Source organism: Vidua chalybeata, chromosome 2 (genome assembly GCF_026979565.1).
Source record: "Vidua chalybeata isolate OUT-0048 chromosome 2, bVidCha1 merged haplotype, whole genome shotgun sequence".
Taxonomy (NCBI): domain Eukaryota; kingdom Metazoa; phylum Chordata; class Aves; order Passeriformes; family Viduidae; genus Vidua; species Vidua chalybeata.
Window position 1 is genome coordinate 18,587,317 of NC_071531.1, and position 26,892 is coordinate 18,614,208.

General features: G+C 38.9%; 1 protein-coding gene across 1 annotated transcript in view; it reads right to left on the reverse strand.

Moving 5' to 3' along the window:
- FRMPD4 (FERM and PDZ domain containing 4) overlaps window positions 1–26,892 on the reverse strand; it is a 296,707-nt gene that overhangs the window by 24,510 nt on the left and 245,305 nt on the right. Inside the window, 1 exon segment of the mRNA XM_053936336.1 lies at window positions 6,130–6,175. Coding sequence (XP_053792311.1) covers window positions 6,130–6,175 — 46 coding nt within the window.

Sequence of the window (26,892 nt, forward strand, 5' to 3'; positions counted from 1 at the left end):
CCACTTTTGCTGTGGTGGCATGGGAAGGAGTCTGGCCCTTTGCCAGGCACTCCGGGTGAGCCTGGAGCAGACTGTTTTCCAAAAAGCTCCAAACTATAAACTAGGGGTGTAAGAAAATGAAACGGCTGTGCCAGGTATTTTGGAGAACATTCTCTGCTGGTTAAAGGTTTGAGTAATAGCACAGCTTTTGCATTTAATTGCGCAATGTCATTGTTTCTACCTCTGCATCAACTTGACACTTGACATTTTCTCATTGGGAATAGAAGTGTTTCCAAAGGATGTGCAAATACCTGGGAAAACAGTTGGGTTTGATTGCCAGAACTTGCCTGTCTAATAAAGCCTCAGCAAGATGATGTGCAGCTCTATTGTATTCTAATGTCTTTAGATTTGTAGAAGAATGCTATCACTTAATGATTACATAGTGCCAGATAATAATTCATGTATTTGTGATGCTCTGTGTTTTAGCCAAATGGATGCCATTATTCTCTGTTAATGACCTTAAGCAGGAGGTGTTTACACTAATGCAGGACATCTATCACTGCGAATAAAGTATTTGCATTGTCACAGATAAAAACAGCTTAATTAAAGTGACTTTTGCAAAATGAGGGCACACATTTTAACAAGGAATCAAAATAAAACCCCCCAAACTTTACTCTGTGTGACCTAAGCCCTGTTTCCTATTAAAAGCTCAAATTTATCAGGATTTTAAATAATATTTACTTGTTTACATAGAATTCAAAGGAAAATATCAGCTGATCATTTCAACACTGCCTAGAGAAACTGCTAACAAGAAAAATGAAGCATTGTACAGAGATATACTTGGAGGAAATAACAGTGAAGACCAAGACCCTATTTGAACCCTGCTTATAGTGACTGCAATCAATGGGCTTCCCATCAGCAGGGTCAAAACACAAAAGATTGTGGAGCAGACTTTCAGGAAAATGTTACTTTCTCATTTTCTAGACTTCTCAAAATTAGATCCTATATTTGTCAGCAGCATTAGAGCGGGTCATTTATTGATAGATTTTAGAAACAATATCCTACATTATGAGAGAAAATTTTTTAATGAAAGTAAAAATGCCTAGTGCTTTCAGAACTTTTGCAGGTAAACTATAATTTGGGGGAGATTGTGAAGGAAGTGGGTTTTATTTGCTGAAAAAGCCCCTTTGAGTGCTCTTGCCAGTACAGGTGCTGCAATAGCAAAACCTTTACTCATTCTCAAGAAAAAAAAAGGAATTAGTAGCTAGAAGAGCACAGTGTAGTACTGAGAAATCATAAAGAAATAGAATGACAGCAGTATAGGACAATCACAAGGTGAAAAGAAAACCTGCTCTGTGAAAGTAAGTATCAAAATTAGAAATACTACATTTAAAACTACAGAAATACTATAGTTTTTAAATAGTCACAGAGTGTATATATGCAATAAATTTTAAGCTTGTTGCTTAAAAACAATCATTAGTTTAATATAAAATATTAAGTTTGCTAGAAAATAAGGAAAAAATTGCATAAGTGCAAAAAATGTGTTGACTTTTTGGTTCACCGCTAACGGCGATTACAAGCACCAGTATTTAACAAGCAAATAAAAGGTGAGTAAGAGGAAGAATTACATTTATTAAGTGGAACAGGACATAATGCCCAAAGGCAAACTAAATATGGTAATTCATAGCTGCGAACAAGGCTGAAAAGACTACACTGGCTCACAAGAGCATTGTAGAAGAGCAAAGTAGGGACATGGAAGAAATAATGTGGAGAAGTTTTACCACACAGTAATTTGTGATAACCACATGGCACTGACAGAGGATCACCAGGACTATTTCTTTGTTAAATTCTTGGCACAAATTTAATTGCTGGAATAGTGGTAAGATCTGGGTTCTCTCTTAAAAAGTTGGCAATCTATCATAGACAATTGTATTTAGTTATTTGCATTATTATATTTTACCATTTTTAGATGGTAGTCACAGTCTGATCATTAGTCCCACAAACTCTCAATAAGATTGTTACCACAACCATTATGATCCATAAATGTTATTTATTGTAGTTTTTCTGCAACTGTTTTGTCTCAAAAGTATAACCATGTTAAAACAAGAAGCATCTCTTTCAAAACAGAAGATCCTATCTTTTTCCCATTGCAAAACTTAATGCACAGCAAAATTGCCATAGATCTCAGCCAGACCTGGACTTCATCCAAGGAGTTTAAGAGATTAATCATGAAAGCAACCTATCAAATGATCTCTGCACATAAAATCTGAAAGGATATCAAACAGGCAAGTTATTTAAGTAATGCAAAAAAACTTAATAAGGCAACAATCAGAATGATAGTTCATTTACATAATAAACCAGTCAGAAATTATAATCAAATGCCATACTCCCAGAAATCAAAACTTTGAACTATTTAACTGCTTGAGATGCTTGGTGACCTCCTTAGGAGCATTGGCAATAAAAACCTAACAGAGATTTGTAGATTGATGGAAAAAAAAAGATAGTCTAATGCTTTGGCTTAGTCACAATTAAAATTAAATTTTAATGTGTTTTAATGTGTTTAAGCATTAAACAAAACTGAATGCATTTAAGAAAAAATTATCTGCAAAAGCTTTCAAAGAGTACTAAGTGAACTACAGAGTACTATAAATCTAGATTACATCTGCTTTCACCTGCAATCATAAAGGATGATTACTTAAATGCAAAATCAAACCACAGTCTAAATAGCACAAATACAACCAATTAAGAAATAGCACTTTTGTAATCCATCTTGGCAGATATTTTTCATGCAATGGTAGAAGGAAAGTCACCATCAAGAAGAGAGATTGATGAAATGTTTGTAGAGATGTATTTCTGTCAAGAACAGGGAAGAAATTCAGCCTTTATTTAAAAGCTTTTATTTTCTTTTGTCTGGTTTCTACTTCATCATCCCAGTCATTTTGGCAAAATAGTAAAAGGAAACATGAAGGAGGAAAAATTAAACCAATGGGGAAAATACATGTGCATCATAATTTTTGAAGGCATATATATTATTTCCAAACTGTAAGGCAATTCGTATTTGTCAGAGGATCCCCTGCACAGAAGACCAGGACAAGTACACAGCTGGAGTCAGCAGCACCCAGGGGTTGGAAGGCTGAAAGAGGTGCCAGCAGGCTCAGGCACTCCTGACAGCAATGGTGTGGCAGTAGGAGGGCCAGCATGTTTGAAGTGACTCAGGAGTACCCAGGCGACCTTGCAGCCCAGGGTTTGCATAAACTGAGGGGTCTTGCACTGCTTTAAGGCCAAAACTTGGCTGCACAAACTGCCTTCATCCCAACTGCTCCACATCCCTACAGACACGCTTGCTTCCACTGCAGAAAAAAAAATGAAGCTGAAAGCAGTAGGGGGAAGATGCTATGAACAATAAAACCCTGGTCTGGACAGGTAGGGAGCTACAATAATACTGCACAGACGAGATCTGCCAGGTGCAACAATCCTGCAGTCAAGGCCCTCCCAACCAGTTCATTTCACTAAGCATCCCAACCTTGGGGTAAAAATCAGTCAATTAAAGCTAGCACCAACATGCAGGCATTAATCTCATCTTCTAACTGCTCTGTGCACATTCTTGGGGAGACTATCTTCATGCCTACATGAGCTTAAATGTTTATCACCCCCAAAAGCACAAGTGCTTTGTCTGATGAGGTAGAGCTGGGGGACTCTGACAGACATACCATAGTGAGATGATGTAAATTAATGTACAAAATGGGCACATCAGTCCAAATGGCTGACAGAAAAGTGTTTCGGTATCATCCTTAGCTCAGTGACATCTAGAGGTATTTGAGTCACTGATTATATTTTGCTGCTACTTAATAGAGGAGCAGATTCTGCCTTGTCAGGCCTCACAAAGAGCTTGAACAAATAGCTGTGAATCACGGACTGACACAATTAAAGAATGGAAGGTACCAAAGATCATCCAGTTCCAAGCCCTCTGTCATGGTCAGGGATACCTTCTAATAGACAAGGTTGCTCAAAGCTCCATCCAACCTGGCCTTGAACAATTCCAGGGATGGAGCATCTGCAACTTTTCTGGGGACCTTTTTCCAGTGCCTCACCACCCTCAGAGTAAACAATTTCCTCCTAATGTCTAAACCTACTCTGTTTCAATTCAAAGCTACTACCCCTTGTTCTCTCACTACATGCAACACCTCACACTTGGTTATGTTAAAACTCAGGAGATTCCTATGGGCTCATTTCTTGAGCCTGTCCAGGAACCTGGTCCTTCAGGTGTGTCAACCATCCCATTTTACTTGGTTTCACTTATAAATCTGCTGAGGATGCACCTAATCCCTTTGTCTACGTCATTGACAAAGATATTAAATAACACTGGTCCCATTACAGACCCCTGAGGGACGCATTTGTCACTGATGTCCAGCTGATGATGGATTCTGAGATGTTGACCACAACCATCTGGATGTGAGCATCCTACAAATTCTTCATCCATCTAACAGTGCCCCTAACAAATCCATCTCTCTCCAATTTAGAGAGAAGGATGTTGTGGAGGACTGTGTCAAAGGCTTTACAGAAGATAAAAGGTATCTGCACCCTGATAAAAGGTATCTGTAGCCCTTCCCTTGTCCACTGATGCAGTCACTCCATAGAAAGCCACTACACTGGCCAGGCAAGACTTGCCCTTGGTAAAGATACCAGGTCATAATTTTCCTTCTTTTCCAGGTTAAAGGGTGGAGAAGGACTGTACCTGTGCTGTAAGGTCTTCTATTGAACATGGAGTGCATAATTTATTTGGGTTTCAGCTTCCCTTACATTCAGTACATACAGGACTTGCTCTCAGTCCAGCAGCATAATGATAAGAGGTCACAGCACCTTACAGACATAGTGCTACACTTTGCTGTCCACTTTCAAGGACTATACATAGGTGCACTAAAGCACATGCCCTTTCTTCACCTGACATTTACAGACAAGAATTAAGTCTGTCAATGGATGAAACCTGCATAAAAAAGTGGATGGGGATTTCTTTTCCCCCATTATATATATTCACTGTGACCTAAACCACTGTCTGTAAACCAGCAAGCTTTAAAGGCAGATAGGTTCTTTATTTAGTAAGACCAGGCCTCATTTTCATTTAAGGTGACTGATATTGACCTGATCCCAGATCACATTCCGACAGAGGTCTTACTGCAGGGTGGCAGCCCTTGCCTGTTTTTGCTGTGGAATGCAAATTCCCCCACAAGTTAGGTGCACTGCAGACTGGCTTCTAGAAAGGTGCAGGACAAATAAAGCTGCATGGCCACCTCAAAACTAACCAGAAAGGCTAATGACTAGTACAAAGACACACAGCTGCATTTTCAAGATGTACATTTTGGCAGCTTCCTCAGATAAACTTGTTTTCAAGTCTTTGTGTCAAATCCACTTCATCTCTTATCCTTGTGTGAAAAGGATGTGATTATCCCTTGTTAATGAAAACTGCAATGTATCAGGCTAAACAACAGGGAGCCAAATGGACCTGCTGAATCTGAATTACTCCTGATGCACGGCTGAGGCTCCTCTGCAGCCCAAAATGTACACATGGATGTGCATGGACAGGTGAGTTTCCTCCCCTGGCTTGCCTTCTCCCATCTTTTCATGGGAGATGGGTTTGAGCTGACAGGTCATGACCCCACTCCCATAAACCAGTGAGTGAGTTGCAAAGTCACATCGCATCAACCAGCTCTGAATGGGCTGCAGTTTCTCCCAGTCCATTCAAGGCAACCTCACATGGTTGCCTGTCTGTCTCTGCTCTCCCTTCACCTCCACAAGCTGGAGATACAGACAGAGCCCTCCCTTAGATAAGGTACAGCTGGTTTGCTGCAGCTGCCTAACTTTGTGGGACCAGGGCAGAATCAAGAAAAACCCAGGAGCTGCAACAAACAAGAAATTGAAGCAGAACTCAGAATTCTGCTCTACCACTATGAATTTAAAGACTGTTGTTTTTAAATTTACTTATGTAGCCTTTGACTACAGGACACAGTAATGCCATCTTAAACACCACCTTTAATAGACACACTTACCTCTTTTTATTGCACAGACAATGTAGGGACACAAACAGAACATGGGCAGAAAAAGAAGCTGCTATGTTGCTAGGAAACTAATTCAGAAAACATTTGCAATACTTACAGGGTAAGGTTGAACAACAGTAAGGAGGATCGATTCTTTGCAGCTTCTATAAAAAGAAAAAACAAAGTAAAATCAAGTAAAGAGTCATACTTTTATTCACTATTGATAACTAGCTTTTCTTTTTAATGGAGAAAACTGCAGTAATATGGAAGGATGTTTATTACAATGACATAGCGGAGTAGTACAGAGATTAGTAATATGCCAAAATAATGATAGGTATTAAGAAATAAGTTTTTTTTCCAATCTAATAAATTGAATTGGCCTAACTTTTCAGTTTATGCTACAAACTTTTTGCTTCATCAGAGAAACCTGCATGCTGCAATAATGGTTGTCTCTAGCAAGAACAAAATAACCTTTGATTAATAGTATTAGTTCAGCATCTGTAGTCCATGAGTTTCTTTTACCTATTCTGCAAATGCAAGTCACTTTTATACCGTCTACCTCTTGTACACTTCATCTGTTTGAAACAACAGCGTTCTTCTCATCTAGATGTGACCAAGTGGCCTAGACAAATAATACATATATTTGAACTCTTGGTGGGTAGATGGGGGTGGTGGATAACTGTAAAAAAGTAAAGTGGAAGAAGAAGGAAGACAAGACAATCACAGTAGATATCTCTTGTATTACCTTTTGATCAGATGGTTGCAGTGGGTGATGTTAATTAAGAAAAGGTCAGTTGCCATTTTGTTGAGATAGAATGAAATTTCTCTTGGTTTTACTACTTTCAAATATAAATTGTTAATTTATGTGACTTACCACCTGGCTAAATTGACATGGAATTGATTTTGCATGCCTAACCTCTTGAGCAGAACTAACTAAAAAAATCATACTGTACTGGTCGTATATAGGGTCACCTTATAGGCAAAATGACACCTCTGATATGCAACTTAAAAAGCCAAAAGGCAAAAAAAATGGAGGAGACAATGAAGGCCTAGTCAGAAAACTGGTCTGGAAAACAGTCTATACTTGATGAAGCAAACACATTACTAAATGCCAACAGGAATAACAAATTCTACTTTTGCCAAAGCCATCAGTCATGTAAGGAGCAAAGTCTAATCTAACGTCATGAACTAAAAAAAAAAACTAGTTAGAGCTTCAATTTTTTTACTTCTTTTATTAGATATTTGATATTTAATTAGATATTCTTTTATTAGATATTTTACTGCTTTTTTTTTTTTTTGGGAATCTACAAATGCATGTTAAGAAAGGTAATTTATTTCAAGAATCTCATCATCTCTGTGCTATCCACATCTATCCAATTATTATTGCTATATTAACCTAGGCAGGTTAGCAGACAGAAAGGCTCACAGTTGTTAGTTTGGGATAAACTGCAGCCCTGGGATAACTGCACCATGACCAACAGATCTTTTCAATTACTTTGAACTCACTACTTTATGTTTCTCATGCTGTGTATGATTACCACCACCACCACTGCCTCCTGCAGTCTAGCTATGTTAGAGAGTTCTCTTTAAAAATTAAAGTCAGCTTCTCCTGAAAATGTTTTTCTGCTATACATTATTCTTGGATTAAACCTGTCCAGGTGTCAGCTAGGCAAGATTTATCCTAGATTAGCAGGTGGGTTTTTTTTAAACAAAGATCAAAAGATATATTTGGTGGGAAGACCTTCTTGTAGGATAAACACTTGCATTGGAAGGATGCTAGACCTTGCGCCATACATTCAACATTTCAGGCTATAAGAGTTGCTCTTTTGGAGTATCTGGACACAATCATGTTAGACATTCAAAAAGTTGGTGTCAAGCACTACACACAAATCCTTCATCACCAGAGTAAACGTAGCCTGTAAAACTTGTGCTGCATACAAAACACATCACAGTTACAAAAGAAGTAAGTATTTAATTATCAGCTTTTTTGATCTGCAGAATTCAGTCATGACTCCATTGCTCATCTGAGCAGGACAGCTTATCTTCTTCACTTCTGGTATGGCTAGCATATCCTATGGATCTACATGATAAACCTGGTACAGCACTGAAGACTGCCAATTGTACCCTCTATTGTATATGTCACAAGAATGGAGAAACAATGGAATCACTGACTGTGTGATCTCTGCGTTTTGTAGCTTAAATGTATGTGGACAAACTTATGCCCCTATGTGACAGTAGAACATACAGACAGTTAAGTTTACAGAAACAAGGTACATCATCACACTGAAATGTGAGCTATGTCTTTTAAACAACACTTGAAGCACAGTGGCAAAGGCTAAAAAAACCCAATTGCAGTCTTAGTTTCACCCTGAAATATCTTTCTTCATTTAAAATGTGGCTAAATTAAAAAAAATGAAAAAGAAAAGCATACATTACAGTTATTTTATTACCTTTCATACTCACTTAACAACTACCTAATTATTTTTGTACTCTTTTAGAGTCATTCAAGACCACACATCTGCAATATCAGCTTAGAAAACAAGTTGCTGACTTTTTGAGTGCTCTGCCATCTGAGTGGCTAACACCAACACCACAGCAAAATATCTCCATGTTTCTTTCATTTCCTGACATTAAAATCAAATAGTGATAACAAGGCTAAAATCTGAAAAATCTGATGGGAATTTGTGATTCATCTCTCTGTCCTTCTCCGTGTCCTGCGTGGTGATTATATTTTTCTGTTCTCACTACTCCTCACAGCTACTTAGGCTGCAACAAGAGGAGAATATAGATGGTTTAGTTTGAAAATCAAATTAAGTCTATTATAAAGGTTAAAGCTGCATTACTAAGTATCAGGCATCTCAAGCTGCATGAGGCATTAACATTCATCTACAATGCCAGCCTCTGTGAACTGGAGGCTGGAAATCACTGCCTCTCTTCTGCATCTTACTAGCTGGAAGAGAGGAAGGGCAAAGGCTAGTGAGGGACATGGGGGAATCCCAGTATCTGAGCCAAATACAGTAAGAGGGTCTGTTATTCATATGCATCCTACAGCAAATATGGCATATAAATAGAATATATATATATATATTGCTCTTAAGAAGGAAGAATGAAAAATTGTTTATGCTAATTTATAGCTTCTAGCAATTTTACATAGAGGAATACTTGGTTTCTTTCCCACTGAGGATGAACAAATAAAGAATTAATTAAAGCTATAATAAATAATATAGTTTTCAGGGAATATAATTCAGAAAAATCTTCTAACCATAACTTAGCTGTTTCATTCACAATGAACAATAAATTCTGAAACTTTTGTTCTGAAAGAGTTTTTCTTTGCTATTTTAAAATAACTCTTTCAATTTGGGTTTCACTATTGATGAGAAAGGTCTGAAGTCCACAACTGCGGATTTTGATGCCATGATCTGCAGTATGTTTTCACTACATTTTTGAAGTAAGGGAATGGAGATCAATGGGTCAAAAGCTAACTAAAAAATATAACAGGTTACCTCAAATGCCCTATTCAAAGCTAAGGAAACTGGAAACTATCTTTCAATATTATGAATATTAACACAGTATTAATGAGCAAAGAGTTTGCAAAGTCACTCTATTGTGGTACATTTTTAATTATTTCATAGAATGAATCACAGAGTTGGAAGGGACCTTAAAACAATTTAGTTACAACTAAGGATCATTTTTATTTGAGCTGAATATACATTTTTAGATAAAACCTATTTTACAGTATTTATATTCATCCAGGGAAGTTACAAATTTCACTTCCCCAGGCTTTTATCTTGAGCAACAGTTCCTGTGGAAGAGTTTTTCCCAGAGATCCAGGTATATTTATTTCCAGGGATGGAGACATCTTCTGGAAGGACTTTGATGGGACAGAGTAGACCCAATTTAAGGCAGTTTCCTCATTCTCAGTTGCTATTACACAGCACAGACACACAGAGTGAGCCTTGAGGTCCTGTGATGATGCCAACCTGCCTGAGCTGACCTGGGGCACCTTGATAAACTATCAGACAAACTCAGTATTCATGGACACCCATGAAACAATGCGGAGGGATCCAGGGAGAAAGGGTTTAAGAAGGGTGTGCTGGGCTGTTTTTGTTACAGAAAAAGCAGCACTGTGCAAAAAACACCCAAGCTAAAAGTCCTCTGCACCAGACAATCCTCCAGCAAGAGCCATGGCATGTGAGGCTCTTCCCTTTCCATTTCCGAAGGTAACCCCGCAGAACATAAACTACAGGCAATAGTTCCATGACTCAATTGACAAGTACAACAGATCACACCAAGCTGGAAGCCATGCTACTGTGGGCAGATACCTTTTGGTCTTTTAATTACATCTACCCATAGATAATAGCTGTTTCAGCAGCAGGTGAAACATCAAACCTCTCCAAGCCTAGGAAGATATTTTACAGAAATTTTTTTTAGGTGAACACAGAAAATTATACTTTCTCTAGAGGTTGCCAATACCTGGCAGAACCAACCACTGGAAAAGTGGTAATGGGATTTCAGTCTCTGCCTGTTCAGCTGACACCTGGGAACTTTCTCTGAAGATCCTGTACACAGTGAGAGATGGGCATTCCTGCCATCACACCACACAGGCAAGGCAGGGTAGCACACACGGCATTACATCCCAACTCCATCTCAGAAGACAGTTGCAGGAACACAGCAAGCAGGAAGCATAGCAGGAAACTCATGATATAAGGTACATCACCACAGAGGTGAGGTCTGGGGTCCCAATTTAGGGATGACAGGTAACATGGCATGAAATATAGTCCAGAAGATGGGGATATGAGGCCAAAATCACAAGCTTTGGGTTCAGACACATGAAGAACAACTTAAGAGATGAGCATCAGCTTGGATACTATTTTCTGGAGATTACAGAACACAATAATCATAGTCCAGGTCTTATTTTTGGAGATCAGAATGGTGCATTGTAATTCCTGGTATCAGAAGGCAGAGACATCACAATCACATTTAGAAAGCTGTGGCTGCCCTGTCTGCTGATGTTAATGATACTACCTGTCCTTAGCCTTGCTGTCAATGGAGTGAAATACTCTTGACATCCAAGCAACTTCAGTTTGTGAACTCCTGAACCCTACAGTTTAATTTACATAGCCTGCTGCTTTAAAAAGTCATTAAAATTTAATTGTGCCATCAAATATGTGAGGGCTTGCAACAGCAGAAGCAATCTAAACAAGAACTTGTGAATTTCACAAGAATCCTGATTGAATGCTTGAGCCCTAAAAACTGTGTAAGTAATGGATTCTTGAAACAGCCACTGCTACATAAAGTATAAAACACATAAGGATGGGATTATTACAACACTGCAGGATCAAACAGCAGCAGAAACACAGCTGAGTAAAAATATGCTCTGATTCAAACATAAATAACTTCAATAATAGCATACTGAAAATTACTGTCAAAGCAAATTGCATTCTGTATAAATGTTCTTTATTTTAAAGCCCTGGCATAGTGTGAAAGTCAATCTTTAAAATTGTCACAGTCTACTGCTGGCACTAATTGGAACCCTTGTTGGTAATCTCTGCAAGGGGTCAAGGAGTGAATGTGTCTGCAGGCTGGATTACACTTGCTTCCTCTGACAGAAGTGGTCCCTTCAGATCAGGGCTGTGGCACACTGGTGGGCTTTCATACAGCAGATACCATCTCCGATACCTCTGCAATAAAGGCTTTGAGAATAAAAAAGTCTCCTCTTCTTTAAAGCTGTTCATCTATCAAGCTTTCACATGTACCAAATTCACACTGTTTCCTTCTGTATTAGCACTGTGGCAAGGTGAGCCCTATAAAGTTGTTGAATTTTAGTGCTGTATGATGACTATATTTACCTATTGTCAAAATAAATCCTCCTCTCACAGGTACTCAAAATTTTCCAGTTGCTCATATTTTCAACTTTAAGGCTGTTAAAACTTTGTAACTGAGTTACCAAAATGTTGGTCAAACAGTAAATACCTGTGTATGCTGTAAATACCTGCACATGCTGTAGAGGAGTGCTTTGGCCAGGCTGCTTGAATACCAACAGCAGTGTTACACTGCTGTCTAACTCCTGAGCAATGTTACCTGCTCCTTATTACACTGGCCTTCAATTAATTCTTGAGTGCACCTCTAAGTATTGGCAATATGCAGAAAACTTGACATTGAGGTGCCTTCCTTAGATAATAATTTTCCTACTTATGATTTATGATGGCTTTCCTCAACCCCTGAGAGCACTTGGGGTAAAACTTCAAGATGGAACTGACAACATATTAGGAGTTACTACACTGGAGTTCTCTGATCCAACAGAAGCTATATGTGCTTATTTAGGTCAGTGTATCAAAAAACAACCAAGAGCCAGATGAGCATGTGTGTGTATCCAATGGACTGAGACTGTCACCAAGTCCAGCTGTTGGCATAACACTGCCAACACCATCACCACATCAATTAATTCATGCTGCATGAAGATGCCATACAGCCAAGGAAAAAAATGTAGTTCTTATTCCCCTATTAATTAATTGTTCAGCTGTCCTCTTCTAATTAGACTTTCTACACATTAGTTTTAAAGGATCAAAGGCAGACAAAATGAGATAATATTGGTCTCTCAGGTCACTCATCCAGGCCAACGTTCCAGTGCTAGTTTTTCTATCATTAACTACCAAAGTCTCAAAAGCTCTGATGAAATGTTAATTTTCAAAGTGTAATGAAGAAAATGAATATGAGGCAGCCCCAAGACGTCTATTGATGACGTATGTTGAGAAACAGTTCTATGGAGCTTTAATACAATACTAGCAAAGTAAAATATTTACATAAGAGGTTGGTCTCACCATGGAAAGGTCAGTTCTAGTCTCCTGAAAATTTCTCATCTTTATTTGTCAGACTCTGCTGTTTCCACCATACTACAGTTACTTTTAAATGGCATTTCTGTGAGCATTTTGTGTAAGCCCTTTCAGATAATTTCTAAGTGAGCTAAGTGCAATTCTGCTCTCCCATTCAGCAGCTGTCCATGCACAGATCCAGCAGACACACAACACCTGCCCACTGCTCACAATGTTCAGGGATGTTAAACCACGCAATCAGTTTGGGTTCACTCATCCTTTGCACTGGCATTCTTATTGAGGATGTCCAGGAACTTGGGCTGTAACAAAACAGCAAAGTTGCAGAACAAAATGGCCAGCATGGCAAATTCTAACCATTCCAGAAAATCCACACCAATGCTGATATGACAGACTATGCTTTGAAAGAGTGGCATGAGCCATTCACCTGAGGAAGCCACCAAAGACTTTCATAACCAGCAATGGTTATTAAATACATTCAATGACTTCATCATTTATGTGTTCATCTTTCAAAAACAGAGCCATCATGATATTTCTATAGTAGCATACATTTTCATATAAAGTTTAATTTTAAAAATGCTAAATGTAATAACACCCTTCTGTTTTCTAAAATAGCTTCTAAGTTTTTCTAAATATATATGGATGGTCAAACTGAGTTCAGAGTTCACTTACTTGGGAGAGAGAAAGAAAAGAAATACAACATCTTGAGAACATCACTGTACAGGTCTCTTATGTTCCTCTACATTATCTGAACTAGAATAAAATAAACTTTCTCATGCTCTTCTGAAATTCCAGCACTTGTTTAGACACCTTGATGCAGTCACATAGTCTCTTGAATTTTTATTTCAATTTTGTTTCAATAGTGGAAACAGATAAAATAATGAAGGTTAAAGCTGAAGGGTACTATGAGACAACTTTTCAAACCATGGAAATTGGTGTTACTCCATTCACTTATCTCAGTATAACACAGAGATTATCAATATGATCTAGCAATTGAAAAGGATGTTTCAGGGAGTAAACATAATTCTAACACTCACATAATGAAGCCTTGTTGATTTCATCTTCTTTCTTTCAAAGAGATGCTATGTAAATTTTCACTTAGAAATAATTTCTGTCTTCTGGTGGCTTATTTTTAATGCCTGTTTTTGCTGACACTATGTTAGAAAGCAACAATCATCACTTTACTCAATAATTTTTTTTCTCTAGTCTGGATGCAGCAGATATGCTCCATGAGAAGGGAAAGTTTTGAGATAATTTGTGCTGGGCTATTTCTCTTCATTTTAAGTGGTAGAGCAGCTTAAAATTATCGTAGCAGGGGACCCCATCGGGTAATAATTAGCATTGGCTCCCATGTTTGCAGAAGGTTGAACAAAAGCTTTATTAAGCTATACTATATTACACTATGCTAAAAGCTATACTACTACTCTACTAAAGAAAAACCTGTGACCCTTACAGACAGTCCTGACACAGTGTGACTCCAATTGGTCCAATGAAATCAAAACACCATCACCAGAGTCCAATTAAGAAATCCCTCTTTGGTAAACAATCTCCATAACACATTCCACATGTGCCAAACAACAGATGTAGCAAATGAAGATAAGAACTATTTTTTTTTTCTTTCTCTGAGCTTTCTCAGAGCCTTCCCCAGGATTTTCCTGGGAAAGCCTGTGTCTCTCTCTGTTCAAAGGATATGTGAATACCACATAAACTTAGCCTAGAAGTCAACAAAAACTTCATGGCACAGCTAATGGCTATTTTTGCAGAAATGTAAATCTGTGCCCAGGTTAAAACTACACTGATGATCGAACAAGCAAGGTGCAGCTCTGCTGTCACAAGCCATCAATCCAAAGCTGGACTGGAGAGTGGCTGCCTATGGATTTGAGGGAAAGTCTCCTTGCTGGGATGGCCACAGCATCTTCTGGAGCAGGAAAAGCAATATTGCTGTCTTCCACAACGAACACTGCCTCTAGCAGAGCTCTTGTTTGCCTGCCTGGCCTTCACAAAACTTAGGCAACTGATATACTGATACTAACAGAATGCAAATATTGCTCCATTAGCACTTATATTCTCCCAACAGTTTCTCCCCTATTCTGATTTTTGACATAGATGGACATACTTTGGACAGAGAAGATCTACCATACATGCTGATGCACTATATTGTATAGTTTTGTACAGTATATTCTAGATACTATGGCAGTTAATAAAAACAATTTTTGGACATCAATAAAAACAATTATTTAATAAAATGCATTATCTAATGCCAAACACCTTGAATAAATAATTACATCAATGAATTAAAATAAACACTAGTATGACTTGTTGTTCCTTGCTGAGAAACAAGGAAATCACATACTCTAGAACTATACTTCAAATTGGAAATAAGAAACTAAAAGAAAAGATAGTTGAAGATGTCAGAAACTATAGAGTAGCAATGCCAGTATCTGTACAATTGCAAAAGAGATTTATGGGAGTTACACGTTAAAGAGGACAAAAGATCACTAAAGATGAGAAAATCTTACAGATATTTTTACTATGTGACAAATTAGCCATAATCTTTTATGATCAGAGCTTCATTTTCATTTGTACTGAAGAATTAGAAACCATTACAGCTGCTATTCATAATCTCTATGGCACTGGCATTTTCATTTTCACATTTGGGCATTGTGTATGTAGGAATGAAAGGTCAGGCATTCACACACATCCTTCATTCCTGAAGCTATTAAAATTTTTCTTTCCTTGAATGCTTTTCAAAAAGCAGAACATGAGATAAATTTTGCTGATTAAATGTTAAATGCTTTAGGATCATCTTGTTTTAGAGAGTTATCTGAGTTTTTATTAATAATGCATAACATTCACTTAGGGTTATTTTGTGTTGGAAGTTCTTCACAGCATTGTCTTAGCTCAAAGTAATTCAGCCAATAAAGAAAAAGAAATTAAGAAGAGGAAGATGCAATCGGAAATGAGATAAAGCTCTTGAATTCTGAAGAATACTGTATTTTCAAGCACTATATTACATACTGTTCTCAGTTCAATATTATTGGCTTTATCATTGTTTCTTAAAAAAACCCACATTCATTCAAAGGGTGATGGTATTTTTCTTTCAGATGTCTGAACATTATTACTTTTGCTTTTCAGTCTTATCTGCTTTTTTGGGACCAAACTATCTGATCCAATCTAAGAGCATCTCAATCCTTTGTTATGGAACACAATGCTAGAATAATGTCTTAAATAATTACAGGTTGCTGGAAATGGTTTCAAGAAGTAAATGTTCAAACAAAACAAGATTCATTCAATTCCTCATTAAGAAAAGTTTCAGCAGTGTCTTGAGCATTGTGGGCTTTATTATTAGTATTACTGTAATTATAATTGTATCTGCAAGGTTAGGCAATTGATGGATACTGAGCTGCAGAGACTAATGCAGAATGATTTTTGCTTCCTGCAGCTGGAATAGAACATTGATTGGTCAGATGCCAAAGACATATCCATATGCCACTGGAACAGTATAAGCGATGGCAAACGTAGACTTCATAATGATTTGGAGGAGCAGCCAAAGGGGCTACCTTCTCAAGCTACCATTCACACAGCACACTAATTCAGACAGCAGTCCCAAAGTGCAAACTCTTTGGTTATATTTATATCCTCAACATTATTTAATTTATTTAAGAAGTAGACTGACAGGAGATGAAATTGAGACAGAACTTCTGCCAGACAATTAACCACCTGTTCCTGTTAAATTGCATTAGTTATTAAAAAGTCCTGCCATGAATATATACCATATATCTGGAATGTTTTTAAATTCAAAGGTTCATGTCCTTTTTAAAAAAAATATTTAAAGGAAAATTTTATTTACTGTGCTAAAATCAATTAGATATAACTTTAAAAATCTATTATTTTTAAAGCTTTGTCCAAACTTTCAAAATCATATTATTAATTGTAATTTAATAAATCTTATTATTTATGCTGGTTAACCTAAAAATGCATTTATGCTGCTATACCCTTTATTTTTTTTTCCCTTTTTATGTATCACTAGAACAATACAAAAATTTTTTTTCATTTTTCTTGGGACAAAAAATCCCTAGTATGAGTTTCTCTGAAAACTTTCAAAGCAAATGTATGCTGCTCATAAATATGGTCGTTAAGATAAAACTTAAATTATACTTAAGCAGAAATTCTTCCCTGATAAATGCAAATATATTGTAAATTATAGAGGGGGAACGAATGTTTGAAAAGGGGAGAAGAAAATTGCCCTGCAGACTCAAACCAAGCATAAAATGCTGAATAGTTGCATTCTTCTATCCACAGAGAAAATGAAGACATAATTGCAGTGCAGTCGGACACAGAGATGTGAGCTCTAGTCTAGATGGGTAACACCAGCAGTAAAAATACGATGCGAGTCTCTTCAGTATCGGTTCTAAAACCGCCCCCGCTCGCCGAGCCAAGCCGATGTTTTGGTACCCGCACCCGGCACATTCAAGTTCGCCTGGGGACACGATTCACACAGGTGCCGTGCCCCGGCCCGCCCCAGCCCACCGCCTTCGCAGCGCCGCCACGCTCTGCGCCGCAGGAAAAAAAAAAAAAAAAAAAAAAAAGCTGAAAATTTACCAATTTAGTCCCTGTCCTCACTCGCTCCTTAGGAATGCGGGTAACAGGCAGGGCTGAAGGAAAGGACAGTAAAACAACTCTGCTCTTTAGGAAAACAGTAAGGGGGAGGGAAGCTGTTCACGGAGGAGGTGAATACATAACTCACCACATAGCTGCAGCCAGAAGGTCGTAGGAGGGAAGATGCCTACTGGTGTAGGGGATAAAGATAAAAAAGAAGGGACTGGCTCGATGTGACTTGCTAAATTGATTTAATAGGTATTTCGTACATCATTTATTTGGTGTACTTGTATTTGCTCGGCGTATGGCTGACAGGGCGCTGCTGCTGCAGCCCGCAGGAGTGCCCGAGCCGCCGCCCTGCGCTGGGGGCTCAGAGCGGTGGCGCCGGGGACAGAGCCTGTCCCGGCACAGCCCCTGCTCCCGGCACAGCCCCTGCTCCCGGCACAGCCCCTGCTCCCGGCACGGCTGCTCTGCCGAATCAAGCGATTACTTGGCACAAAACAGTGAGATGAGTCGTCTTATGCAAGCCGTCTCAAGCAGAAGCCGTGGTAGCGAAGGGGCGAGGGCCCATCGCCGCTGCTGCCTCTCCTCCGGCTGACTCTGAACCAGCCTGGCTGTGCCCATCGCCCTGGGCACCGGGCGGCGCTGGCAGCGCGGGCGGCACTCGCTGCCGGCAGCTCTCTGGGATGGAGCACGCAGGCACTCACTGTGAGCTGCAAATGAGCCGAGGTGAGAGATGGCAACCCAGGGGCTCTGTTGGTCCAGCCAGCACGATCAGCCACCCCCCGCACCCATCCAAACAGGCGATTCAGCTCAAGCTGTCTCAGGGCATGAGGGACCACAGCTCAAAGCTCTTCTCTAGATGCTTTCTGAGATCAAAGGGACAGCTGCAGATATCTCCTCCCGTCCTCAGCATCCTCAGCAAGGTTATAGACAGCTAGTTTGGGATAAAGGCCTGGTTTTAAAGAGTTGGAAATCATAAAGGTGAATTTTCAATCAGGTGTGAGAGAAGTTTTGTTGTTTAGAAATTACCCTGGGCTGTCAAACACACAAACAGAAAAGGCTCTGTGGGCTGCACACAGGCTTTTAGGCACCTTGAGTCAGCTACCTGGCCTTTGGATACTGCAGGGCTTGCTCTTGTAGTCTGAGCCAACTCATGGTATGCTGCATAAAAATGTATCCTGTATTAGCCATGTAAACAACTTCACCCAGTCTGAGAAGTATGCAGCATGAAGGTGCCCTTCCTACAGAATAACTCCTATAAAGAACAACCTTTGGGGTCTGCAGATTTCTTCTCTTGGATGAACATCCCATTTTCCTCTTTAACAGCTTGTACTTCTGTTTCATCCATAGTATGTTGAGGACTTTCATTTAAATCTAGTTCATGAACTTGAGGCATCTCAAATATCCCTCACTTCAGCTGCAATCATGAGATAAGCACAAAAAAAAAAGCGCTTCAAAATCTGCTTCACTTGTACACACTGACAACAATCTATCTGTGCAAGAATAAATTCCTTGTTCCAAGGACGTGCATTAAAATTTAGTTCTCAAAGGGGACATAGGAGCGGATTTAGCATGGAAGGATGTATGTTCTTTAAGGGTAACAGGTCAGACCTCCAGATTAAAAATAGACTTGTCAAAATTGAGTCTGACAGAAATCACTGTATCTCTGTGTTCCAATTGACATAATTGTCATTATGTAGTCACAATGTAATTTTTGTAGTCACAAAGTAATTTTTTTTAGTCTAATTAGACTGCAATTGTGATTTTTAAAAACCAAATTGAATCATTATTTCAAAATTACATTTACTGCTAACGCCAGAGTGCCAAATTATGAGTATTGGCTGGCAGATTCTTTACATCTACAAGTCAGTGGTTTTTTGTGTACATGTAAGCAAGGAGAACAGTTATGAATCCATCCTCAGGCATAATTTTGGCCTTTAAGTCAGCAAAAAGAGGATGAGAGCAAGAGCAAGATCTAAACAGGGAGGTCACAGGACACTGATGATGCGTTTTTATCACCTGCAGCCCTAACTAGACATCAAACTGCCCATATGCATGTCACTAATTCCTTATGTCACACATGGCAATAGAAGAATAAAAATAATGAAAAATAGTTCAAATTTACTAATCTGTTATTCTACAAAAAATAATCCAACTACTAGAAATCTTTTAAACCTTGCAAATACTTTCTTATATTTTTTCTTTGGTTGTCTTTTTTCTATTTTCAATATACTTTTCATTCCCTAATTCTGTCCTATCCTAACTAAAAGATAATCTCAGGGCAAAAGCTCTTTATCTAAAGGATCAACAGCCACAAATGCATATAAGGACAAGAGGCAGGGGAGAGAAGCATGTTTATAGAATCACATTCTCAAAGCTAATCATTAAAACAAAAAGTGGAGGAGGGAGATCAGAGGTTTGAAAGGGTTTATTTTGTTTATTTTCCTCCCTCTACCCTCTCCACAGCTGCAGCTTCCAAAGAATTGTTTAAATGTCATACTTTCCCCATGGCTCTTCTAAAGATCTGAACTCCAAAAGGAAAGTTTCAGGAAGGTCACCTGTGAAGGACATCTTTGCTCTTCAAAATCTCTAAATTCACCATTTGAAGGACATACTATTTGCATTTTTAAACGCAATTATAAACAACCCACAATCGACTCTCCTAGTTCTTTTTTTCATCCATTCATTGAGACCAAATATTCAACTTTTGCTTTGCTGTTCTGCATGCTGCTGCTGCCAGTATCATTAACCTATTCATTCAGCCTGACACACCTCAGCATTCTGGAACATGTGGTGGTGACTTTGTACTTCCCTTACAGTGCTGCTGCTGCCACCTTGTACATCAAAGCAGTGCCTTCCACGAGCAGAGGCCTAAAGACCTCTTTCTGTTCTGTGCATGGGCAAAGCATTCCAGGTGTCCCAAAGGCTCTGTGTATTGCAACAGCCTACACAACAAAGTCATTGGTTACTCAAAGCCAACCACTGGAGATGCTTATGGATCCCTACAGCTGTGTGACATTACCTTAGACCTGCCACCCCTTTTATCTCACTCCCAAAGGGCTGGCTCTTGGAGAGGCAGTGAAAGCAAAGTCAGCCTCCCTGAGCTGCCTCCCTGAGCTCGCTATGGGGAGCAAAGGAAGAAGGGATGACCCCTCTCCAAGCTGCAATCTTTTCTTCCTGTGTCCTAGGCTGCTTCAGATGCCATTTACTGCCTGTCCATCTACCCATTATTAAGAAGAAATTGAAAAAGCAATGAAATTTGATTTCAAAAACTTTCCATTATTTCAGAGAAGATGGTAGTAATAATGCAGATAAAGGTAATTATTACAATCCATCAGATAAATGGATAAATGGTCAAACTGCACATAACACTTGTGAGGAAGAGGATGAAGACAAAATTAGGAGGGATGTGGCAAAGGCATAATCATCCTTTTCTCCCCCTCTAACCTCTTTTCATAGTAAAACAGCCTCAGGGAAAAGAAGATTTATATCAGAAACTTTATCTCAGTGCTGTCAAACTCATGCATTAAATAATGGTGTATCAAAGCCTACCGTGACTTCAAAGCCATGATGCCAGCTATGATAAACTTCTATCTTTTATTCTTGCATTCTTGGTCTTTCTGAGCTCATGATTTTATGCTTTCTGCAGTCAAGACCATGCTCTTCCACTGAAACACTGGGACTTTTGTCCGTTCACCTGAATACTGTAACTCATAATGAAGTACCTAACAGTTTAATTTGGACTCATGAAAGAAACAGAGAAAGTGCCTGCTTCAAAATGGCTGCTTTTTTTTCAGCTCCTACATAAAAAAATCCACTAGGTTTTTTTTTTTTTTTTTTTCTGTTGTAGCTAGCAAGTGATGTTGAAGGGTGTTATTGCAAACTATGATAGCTGTCAGGTGCAGCCCATGAACCCCTGCACCCTACCCCAGAGATGCTGATGTGAAATCACTTCAAACATAAAGTGATGCAAAAATGAAAAAAATGGTAGGAAAGTCAGTACACAGACCATTGTACTGAGGCACAGAACAAACACAAACATTTTAAACCTCTATATGTTTTCATTTGCAGGTTGGGGAATGAAAAGATCAAGGGCAGCCCTGCTGAGAAGGACTTGGGGGGCTGTAGATGAGAGGCTGGATTTGATCTGGTAACATGGACTTGTAGCCCAGAAAGCCAAACGTGGCCTGGGCTGCATCAAAAGCAGCGTGGCCAGCAGGGTGAGGGAGGAGATTCTGCCCCTCTGTTCTCATGAACAGCTGCATCCAACTCTGGGATCCCAAGCACTGAAAGGACATGGACCTGTTAAAGCAAGTCCAGAGGAGGCCACCAAGATGATCAGAGGGATAGAGCACCTCTCCTGTGGGGAAAGGCTGAGACAATTGGGATTGTTCAACCTGGAGAAGAGAAGGCTTTGGGGTGACCTGATTGTGGCCTTCCAAGACCTGCAGGGAGCCTACAAGAAAGATGGAGAGAGGCATGTAGTGACAGGACAAGGGGCACTGGCTGAAAGAGAGTAAGTTTAGACAAGATATTAGGAAGAAATTCTTTATCCTGAGGGTGCTGAGGCACTGGAATAGGTTGTGCAGGAAAGCTGTAGTGTCCCATCCCTGGAAGTGTTCAAGGCCAGGTTGGATGGAGCTCTGAGCAACCTCTGTCTAGTGGAACAACGTGCCTGTCCATGGCAGGGGGTTGGAACTGGATGATCTTTGAGGTCCTTGCTAGCCCAGGCCATTCTACAATTCTATGATTTATTTACAACTGTCATTTGTTGTCATTTCTACTGTCATAAAACCTCATGCTCTAAAAACTCTTCCCGTGTCTCTCTCCTCTTCTCTCCTCCTTTTGTTTTGCAACATATAGCATTACCTTAAGAATGGGTCTGGTTTACTTGAGATACCTAATTTTCATGTTGTGTTTTCTGAAAAAAAAACCAAAAAAAAACAAAAAAAAAAACCAAATGGTGCCTTACTAAGCACAGAGTTTCAGAGAAGGGAGGGTGATGGGACAGGGACATGGAGAGGCTGGCATGGGTTATCACTGGGAATGGCATATCCCTTGAACTACCCTAGATCAAATAGAAAAACATTTTATTAAAGCCTGTTATTCCACCATTTGTCAGCTGTATTGTAAAATTAGGAGGCTACAAGTAGAACCACTACAAGTAATCTATGGGATAATCATTAAACAGTCTGATTCAAACCCCACTGAAATCCACCAAAAGATTTCCATCATCTTCAGAAGGCTTTGGATCAGTCATGTTGCTGGAGGATGAACATTGCTCCATTGTTCCATCCCAGGAAAATTACACACAAAAGCACAACAGGCAGCAAAGCAACACCTTTCCTGCCACTTTTAAAACACCCTTGTCAAATTTTCCCTTAACAAAGCCTTAAGCAAGTAGGGACTTCTTATCAGAAAGCAAAATATAAGCATTTCTAGAAGTAGGCAGTATGTATTTTAGCATGTATATTATGGACACATCATTTTAGCATGTATATTTACGGACACATCAACATATAAAATATTCATGATGTTTAGAGCTGTCCTGAAACAAAAAGCCCAGGCATTACTCTCTGTGCCTGCAAAAACAAATCCACCATGTACCTTTGGTAAACAAAAAATAGTTCATTTTAAAAGCTGTAGAATTGCTTTATTTGCACTTGACTGTTTAACACCCAGGAGTTTCAATAGATCTGGCACTGGCAGGATAGGGTGAAACAACACTATTACTTTCTCTGTATAATGCTTAATAATTATAAAATGCTGTGTTTTATTGCTCCATTTACAATAAGAGTATTGCTAAACAATTATCTTAACAAATGTACTTTTGATGGAAGAGCCACTGATGTTTGTCTTTATAAATTAAGCTAGTCATAAAAGTCCATGTTTATAATAGTATTACCTTCTTTGAAATAACAAAACAGTCCATTGGTGGTGCACTATGAGCACCTACTGGGAAATTCATGGTAACCCCCCTCATATATTAGATATCTAAATGAACAGCCTTGATAAGAGCATTTTTTCTCCTCATTGTAAATGACATACATATAAAAGTACTATAATTATTCTAAAGCACCAGCTAAAAAAAAAAACTCTCATGGAGATATTGGTAATCTGTCATGAGAAGAGTACTGTGAAGACAGCACACAATTAAAAATCCAAATATTCTTTTCTTGAAGCAATTTAATTGTTCAAAAGCATCTATCAGATACTTACACAAGCAAATATTAGAATATTTTCCTCAAGTTTAGTATTGAGTCAATAGACTATAATTTCTATGGAATATTTTGAAGAGTAGAATATGAAAATATTTTAAAAATATACAGTACAGTAGCTATTCAAAGAAGTTACTGCACACTGCCCTTTCATAAAACATCTTTCTAATCAAGGGATTAGTAAAAAAACTGTTGCTTAAATAAAAAATAAGTTTTAGATCGATAAATCCTATCAGATTAAGGCAATCATGCCATATTCTTGACCACAGTACAACCAAACCAAATTATTACTTCTTCCTACTGTTCCTGACATTCAGAGCTATACTTGTCAAAGCAGAATTTCAGGGCAGAAAAAAAGAAATAGTACTGAAATACACTGTAAACTGTCTATGTTCAGCATTGTGTACCAGAAAAGTAACTCTATGTCATCCTGTATTTGACTTCCGCTGAAAAACCAGGTCATGAGCCCAAGTGAAATAATACACACCTCAAAAACCCAAAAACCAAACAAAACACCAATCAAATAAAAGAAAGAAAGTGGAAAATAATTTTTAAAAAAAGTCATGTCCTGCATAGCATCAGTATCTGGTGAGGCTGCAAGTCAGAAGACATCCAGCTGTGGGCAAGCCTTTGAAAGGCTCTGTGCAGCACTAAGTGCAGGTAGACAGAACACAGGAATGGGTTACAGTGAACAAGAGCCCAAGAGCAGAAATTTACTACTGTAAGAGAGAGCTCCTCAGTTTTCCTCCTTTCTGGAAAACTCACATCTTCCCAAAAAGGACTGATAGTCCCAAAGGAGTAAGTACAGCTTACTCAACTCCTCAAAGTCCAGATTCAGGTATGAGACAGAGCAGTCTTTCTACTCTGATGCCCTCAGAGATCCAAGACCAACACACAACTTATATCTGACTTGGTCCAAGCACAAACTTCCCGGCTACGCGTTGCTGGTAGATGTTTTGTAAAGGTCTTATGTTATGCTAGAGCTATAGCACATCTTTCCAAACAGATAAAAGTTTATAATTTAAAGACTTGAAATGATGAGGAATGACCACAGTTCTCTCTATCTCTTATCTCTCACAATGTTATTAGCTGTGACTTCTTAGGATTAGACTGGACTTTTTTTATCATGCTGAAAAGATACCTGCTATCCGAGTTTGTCCTTGTTCAGGTAAACCCGTCTTGATCTGTCCTGCAGCAAGCTAACTAGGCTGAATTTCTTATAATTCTCATAAAAGGGGAAACTTGTGGTTAATTTTTGCTGCTCTTCCCAAACTACATCCAATTACCAGCACACTTTCAGGAACGGACAGCACTGCAGACCTTCTATGGTTATATATAAAATTTATATTGCCTCCCTACTCCCACTTGATATTCTTATTCTTTTTATATCCATTTTATATTCATTCTATTAGCTACAATGTACTGCTCTGAAAGGTCAGATTCAATGAATTATTTAATGCCATGGCAAGCTGAGGCATGAACTGCTGCATCTTAACAGTCTCTGGTAGTTTCACCCTAGGCTGAGCTTCGTTATGTTAGCCAAAGGGATCTAGAGAGGAATGGTCTCGATACCAGCTTTAATCTACTTGCTCTGAGCAACAGACACAGTCACTCTTGCACTTCACCTTGGCCAGCCTTCTTCTGAAACAAAGTTTTTACTACCAGAGGCCATATTCAACACACCACACTGGGAAAGAGCACCTCCCTTGTAATGCCAGCACACAACTTTCAAAGCTCCTTTCCCTAAATTTCTGAACTTCTGGAATTTCACCAGCTGACAGTGGTTCCATCAGCTAGATGTGTGAAGACCCAGGTTCAGAGAGAGTCCGATCTGAGAGAAATGATCAGAGTGCTGGAGTACCTCTGCTATTAAGACAGAATGAGAGAATTGGGATTCTTCAGCTTGGAAAAGTGAAGGCTCCGGGAAGACCCTATAGCAGTAAATTAAAGAAGGCCTCTGAGAAAGATGGGGACCAGCTATTTAGCTGGGCCAATGCTGCAACAGGACAAGAGTTTTTAAACTAAGACAAGATATGTTTAGAATACAAGGAAGAAATTCTTTACTGTCAGGGTGGTAAGGCATTAGAACAAGTTACCCAGAGAAGCTATGGATGCCCCATCCTTGGCAGTGTTCAAGTTTAGATTGGAAGGGGCTCTGAGCAACCTGATCTAGTGGAAGATATCCCTTGCCATTGCAGGGAGGTTGGAAGTAGATGATCTTTAAGGTCCCTTCCAATACAAACTGCTCTATGATGTGCTTATTTTATCATCCTTAAGTACCAGCTTTGCCATGACCTCCAACTCTGCCCTCCTGAACTCCTCAGCATCTCACAGGAAATGGAGTTCCAGCTGTTGCTGCCTTACTTACAAAATTCTCACGATGACGGCTTCTTCTGTAGGTGAGACAATCTCCAGAGGGATCAATTTAAGTGTATTGTGTATCTTTGGCAAAATGTATGCAGTATCTCTCTCTCTCTCTCTCCCCCTCTCTCTCCCCATAGGTAACCTGTATATCCTATGAACCCCATAAAACTAGTAATACTCATAAAATGAAAGGTGTTATAAAAATCCCCTCTGTCCACATCTTTCCCCATTTTAACGTGTGTTTTTCTTGTAAAAAAGAAATGAAACATGATTTTTTTTCTACTAGAGAGAATCACAATGGCATGGTAGAATTTGCACCTTTTATTTATCACTTTTAGGTAGAGATAAAGGAAATGTTTCAAAGAAATATTTTAAAACTGTCTAAGCAACTCACCTTATAACAGCTTGGCTGTACAAACCATGCAAAATGATCATGACAAACCATGTAAAATGTCAAGACAAGATTTTGGGTAACATGAGCTGCAGAACCTCAGGATCTTGTTTCTAAGTAACGCATAAATCCCAAATCCATTATAATAGAGCTTTATGAATCATATTCCTTTCTCTTCACACATACATACAACATGTGCAAATGCCTGCATACAAATGTAGAATATATACTGCATACTTATGGTGTGTTATTTTTCCAATAAACTATCCTAAGTCTTACATTAGCAAACTGTATCCTCAGTCTATATATCTGGGAGCATAAATTATTCAATTTCCTCTTTCTCCAAAAAAACATCCATCGTAGTTAAATTGTGTGCTGAATTTTCTTCCTCTCTCATATGTCAGTGTGGTACAGCTCCTTCCTTAAACCCATGGCAGTTTCAATGAATTATTGATGAACTCAAGCCATCTGCTGGA